The sequence below is a fragment of the Triticum aestivum genome, chromosome 6D, assembly GCF_018294505.1.
Source record: "Triticum aestivum cultivar Chinese Spring chromosome 6D, IWGSC CS RefSeq v2.1, whole genome shotgun sequence".
Lineage (NCBI taxonomy): Eukaryota > Viridiplantae > Streptophyta > Magnoliopsida > Poales > Poaceae > Triticum > Triticum aestivum.
The window spans coordinates 334370245-334374156 of record NC_057811.1 but is presented as its reverse complement, the minus strand read 5'-3'; the positions used below and the strand labels follow the sequence as shown (position 1 = coordinate 334374156).

Below are 3912 nucleotides of genomic sequence, written 5' to 3'. Positions count from 1 at the left end.
CCTACGCGCACGTACCTTCCTCTGAATCAACTTCAACGGCCTCTTCAAACCTTGCTCTGATACCACTTGTTAGAATAAATCCGAGGCCACCGTCGATCATCCGAGGACCAAGCAATCATCACACGAGCACGACATCGAGATTTGTTAACGAGGTTCACCGATATGGTTACATCCCCGGGGCCTGACTATGGGCGCTCCTCCCCATGATACCGCTACAATACCGCACCCGGTCGCCCTGGACACCGGCGCATGTCGCCGGCTTCCCCTGCGTTCCGGTGCTATTATGTTGGCATAGGTTACATCGTGTGTCTACCCTCGCTATATAAGAGAGGCCTAGGATACAAGGGTCCTATTAGGACACGACTCCATATCCTATGTAAACACAATACTACTCAAAGTCCAATTGTAACCTACCTTGTACACAATATTCGACACAACTCTAACAATGGCAATTGCTATACCCCGTCTACATCATCTTATTATGCTTGCTCTAAATGGCGCGAGGGATGCTTCCTATGCAGCCTACATGACGAAAACTATGAAGAGGAGGCATGCGAGGTGTTTCACTCCATACGGTCCAAGTCATAATTCGGCGTATGGTTTTGAATTTTACACCACACCTTGCCCTCTTTGTTGCATCAACAACATGGCTCGCAATTCCATCCATAAAGAAAAGTCATGGGTGATGCGTTGGTTGATGTGATTGCAATGACGTTTGCTTTCTATCTTAATATTGATGTTGTACTAGTCTTTGGTGGGTATTGTATCTTTGTATTCGTATGCTGCAACACTGATACAGCTTGTTGCCTGTTTTAGTGCTTCACATCGTGTACTGCGGGTTGCACCCGATCGGACAATGAGGGAGGTTTGCCATGGGGTGGTGGAGGGTGTCCGATTATGTGACACAAGATTCGTCGCCCCACACCTAGCTAGTGTGGTGCTTCATTTGCAACATGTTCATTGCACACCCTCACATATCTTCAGTTTGATCTCTCTACGCCATTTACACTCAAACAGACAACCGGTACCCAAGCACACGCCCAAGTACAAACAGCTGCAGAAATTCAACTTCTGACCAAACTGTTATCAGAGGGGAAAACGACTCCCTTATTCACGTATTTGGGGCAAAAACTCAGGAGAAAAGCATATAAAGGCGCGGAGATTTTCTCCGCAGCCTCAAAAAGCACGAGCACCCCCAAACGTCCCGAGGAATGAGGACGCCCAGGGAGCGCAAAACCCAGTAATTAAGCCCGAAACAGCATCATCTAGTAGTATTACAGTCATGTAGTCCAGCATATTAACTCCGATCCAGCGCATAACACAGACGTGCCGCCGGTGACACTTAAATTTCACCAGTGTGGATTGGCGGCCGAAGTCCGGGATCTCTTGCCGCCGGCCAGCTCCGCGTACATCTGCGGCACCCAATGCTCCTGCCTCGTCCACCCCGCTGGGTAGCCGGCGTCGTGCAGCGCGAAGTTCGGAGTTCCTACTCCCTGCTCAACCGGGCATCACCGAAAGCCAAGTTAGTGACTGGTTCTAGTAGATGATCCAAAGATGTAAATTTTGCTTGTGCCCAAAATGGTGGATCTAGGTGGGCCTCTGAGGCTGTTGTCGCTACTACAACACCCTGGACCAGTGTGTGCAAGCTGCGAACATGAGCGTAGTACGTATAACCACAAACCATCCCCATGATGGAATGGTTGTACTGGGTGCAGTGATGTGGATGCAGACGTGACCGGAACATTGCAGCGTTTCTAGCTTTCTTGATCCGGAACGTGCCAAAAAATTATAAACATCCATTCATCTGCACCAATGTTCAGTGCCACCAACCTGGTACGATCCGCCTGAAGAGAAGCCGGCGGAAGCAGCGGCGGCGGCGGCCGCCGCGGTGGCGTCGTCGACCAGAAAGTCCTCCACGTGCCACCCTGGTAATGTCTTGGTGAGGTACTCGGAGATGCTGCTGCCGCTGCTGGCGCCGTGCGCGTCGTCGTCGCCGCTGCAGCAGTGGCTGCTCGTGTTCTCCTCCTCCGACGGCGGGGGCGCGGGGGAGGCGGCCGGCTCCGAGGAGACCCGCACGCCGGTGAGCAGGAAGCGGGCGTGGCGCATGCTGAGCTCGCTCGCTGTGTGCACCGACACGTCGCACTCCCGGCACAGGATCGCCCTGTCCTCCTTGCAGAACAAGAAGCCCCTCTTCTCCTGCAGCCCAGCACACGAAGCAAGTTAAGCTCCCGTCCGCCACTTTTCACGGCAATCGGCACTCACACAGAAGCCAGAACCCAGAAGATCGAGTTACATCTATCCGATCCTGACCTGGCAGATGTCGCAGAGCGGCGGCGGCATCTGCGACGGCGACGCGGAGGACGGCGACGGGTTGAGCAGCGAGAAGCGGCGGTGCTTGCCGGCGAGCTTGTTGGCGCGGTGCACGCGGCGGTCGCAGGCGTCGCAGAGCGCGGCCTCGTCGGCGCAGCAGAAGACGGAGGCCGCGTCGGCCGCGCACACGTCGCACTGCACCTTCATGGTCGATGCCTCTCGATCGATCTCCCCCTTCCTTGCTCGCGCGCGTCGCCCGAGATGCGGGTCAATGGTCTGGGCTGGCGATGGATCGCCCGCAGTACGTGTTGCAACTGTACACGGCTACTAGATGGAGGGATGGATGGTGCGTGGAAGATAAACGTGAGGGGCCGTGCGTTTATATACCACCGCCGGGAGGCGATCCGGGCGCTAAGCATGGGCGATTAAGTCAGACGAGGCCGGTCAAGTGTGCGTGCGTACTTTGCCGACCTGACGCGCCTGGTGGTAGGCGCTGGGTCTCGCTCGCGTGAGTCGCGCCATTTTTGTCAATTGTTCTCCCTCCCTGATCTGATCTATCTTTCTATCGTATCCCTGTGGCTGCCATGCATTTTGCCGTTCGCGTACATGTGCTAGGTTCGGCTGTGGCTTTGTAGTACGGACCTGTAAAAGCGTTGCTTTGATTGGAAAGAACTCCATCGTCGTGCTGTGGTTGAATGGGGCATGCCACTCCTGTTTCTGTGGTTGTTCGGGTGTTGACTAATTAAAGGAAAAAGGTTACTGGGGACTTATGGCGTTGTGGGATTTTTCCGCGTCTATAGCGTAGTCGCCTTGACTGACCCCACGGCCGGCTGCAAGATATAGCCAACATAAGTGGCATGAAAGTGAACTGAGCCTAGCTTACATGGTTGAGTTTTGTGTGGTGGAACCAGCCCACCATGGTGACACTGATGCTTTTATTATTTCTGAATTTATTTTAGACTTTTCAATAATGTTAGGGCATCTCCAACACTGATCCTCGAGTGACCCGCGTGCGTGCGGATTGTACGATCCGGACATGTTATGCCATCCAATGTGGGCCTACATCCGTCTACCGAGCGGTCCGGACGCACTTTTTTTCGCAAATGGAGACAAAGTTGGGGGGCCTTTGCTGGAGTCCGGACACCAGTCACGTAGGACTCCTTCACCCCGACCCCCGAAATCCCCCCTCCTAGACCCATTTTCTTTCAATCCGCCCCTTCTCCTCCTTGCTTTGCATCCGCATTCTATTTCTTCGCCACGCACGCTGTACCTCTCCGGCCGCCACGCAGACATTGCTGGACCTCCACAGCCAGCATCGACGCGCCCGCTCGCCTTTTACGACCGCGTTGTCCACCCAGGACCCATCCTAGGCAGGTACACTCCCCTCCAGTTGAATTTGTCCATGGCGGTCACCACACCTAGTAGGTTTCGGTTAAATGCCATTGAACTTATTTTCGAAAGCCATGTCATTTTTTTAGAGTACGAAGGATGTCGAGGTACTCAACCATGGAGGATGAGTTGTTGTGTGATGCTTGGTTGGTCGTACCCACGGATTTTGTAGGCAGGAGCAGACGGGGGTTGTTCTGGCAACGCGTGCATGAT

General features: G+C 54.1%; 1 protein-coding gene across 1 annotated transcript; it reads right to left on the bottom strand.

The window, feature by feature from the left end:
- Window positions 1-1063: 1063 nt before the first annotated feature.
- Window positions 1064-2646, bottom strand: LOC123141576 (B-box zinc finger protein 20). The gene is made up of 3 exons (XM_044560683.1): window positions 2311-2646; window positions 1831-2196; window positions 1064-1493 (listed from the first exon to the last, which is right to left on the bottom strand). Exons 1-3 carry the CDS (start codon window positions 2515-2517, stop codon window positions 1350-1352), a joined length of 717 nt encoding a protein of 238 aa, XP_044416618.1. The 5' UTR covers window positions 2518-2646; the 3' UTR covers window positions 1064-1349.
- Between the last annotated feature and the right edge of the window lie 1266 nt (window positions 2647-3912).

What these genes read in the sequence shown, in the direction of transcription:
- LOC123141576 (XM_044560683.1), bottom strand. Translation starts at nt 2,517, where the DNA reads ATGAAGGTGCAGTGCGACGTGTGCGCGGCCGACGCGGCCTCCGTCTTC. An exon ending in CGCTCTGCGACATCTGCCAG is followed by an intron (nt 2,197 to 2,310) that starts GTCAGGATCGGA and finishes GCTGGGCTGCAG; the next exon opens with GAGAAGAGGGGCTTCTTGTT. An exon ending in CTTCAGGCGGATCGTACCAG is followed by an intron (nt 1,494 to 1,830) that starts GTTGGTGGCACT and finishes CCGGTTGAGCAG; the next exon opens with GGAGTAGGAACTCCGAACTT.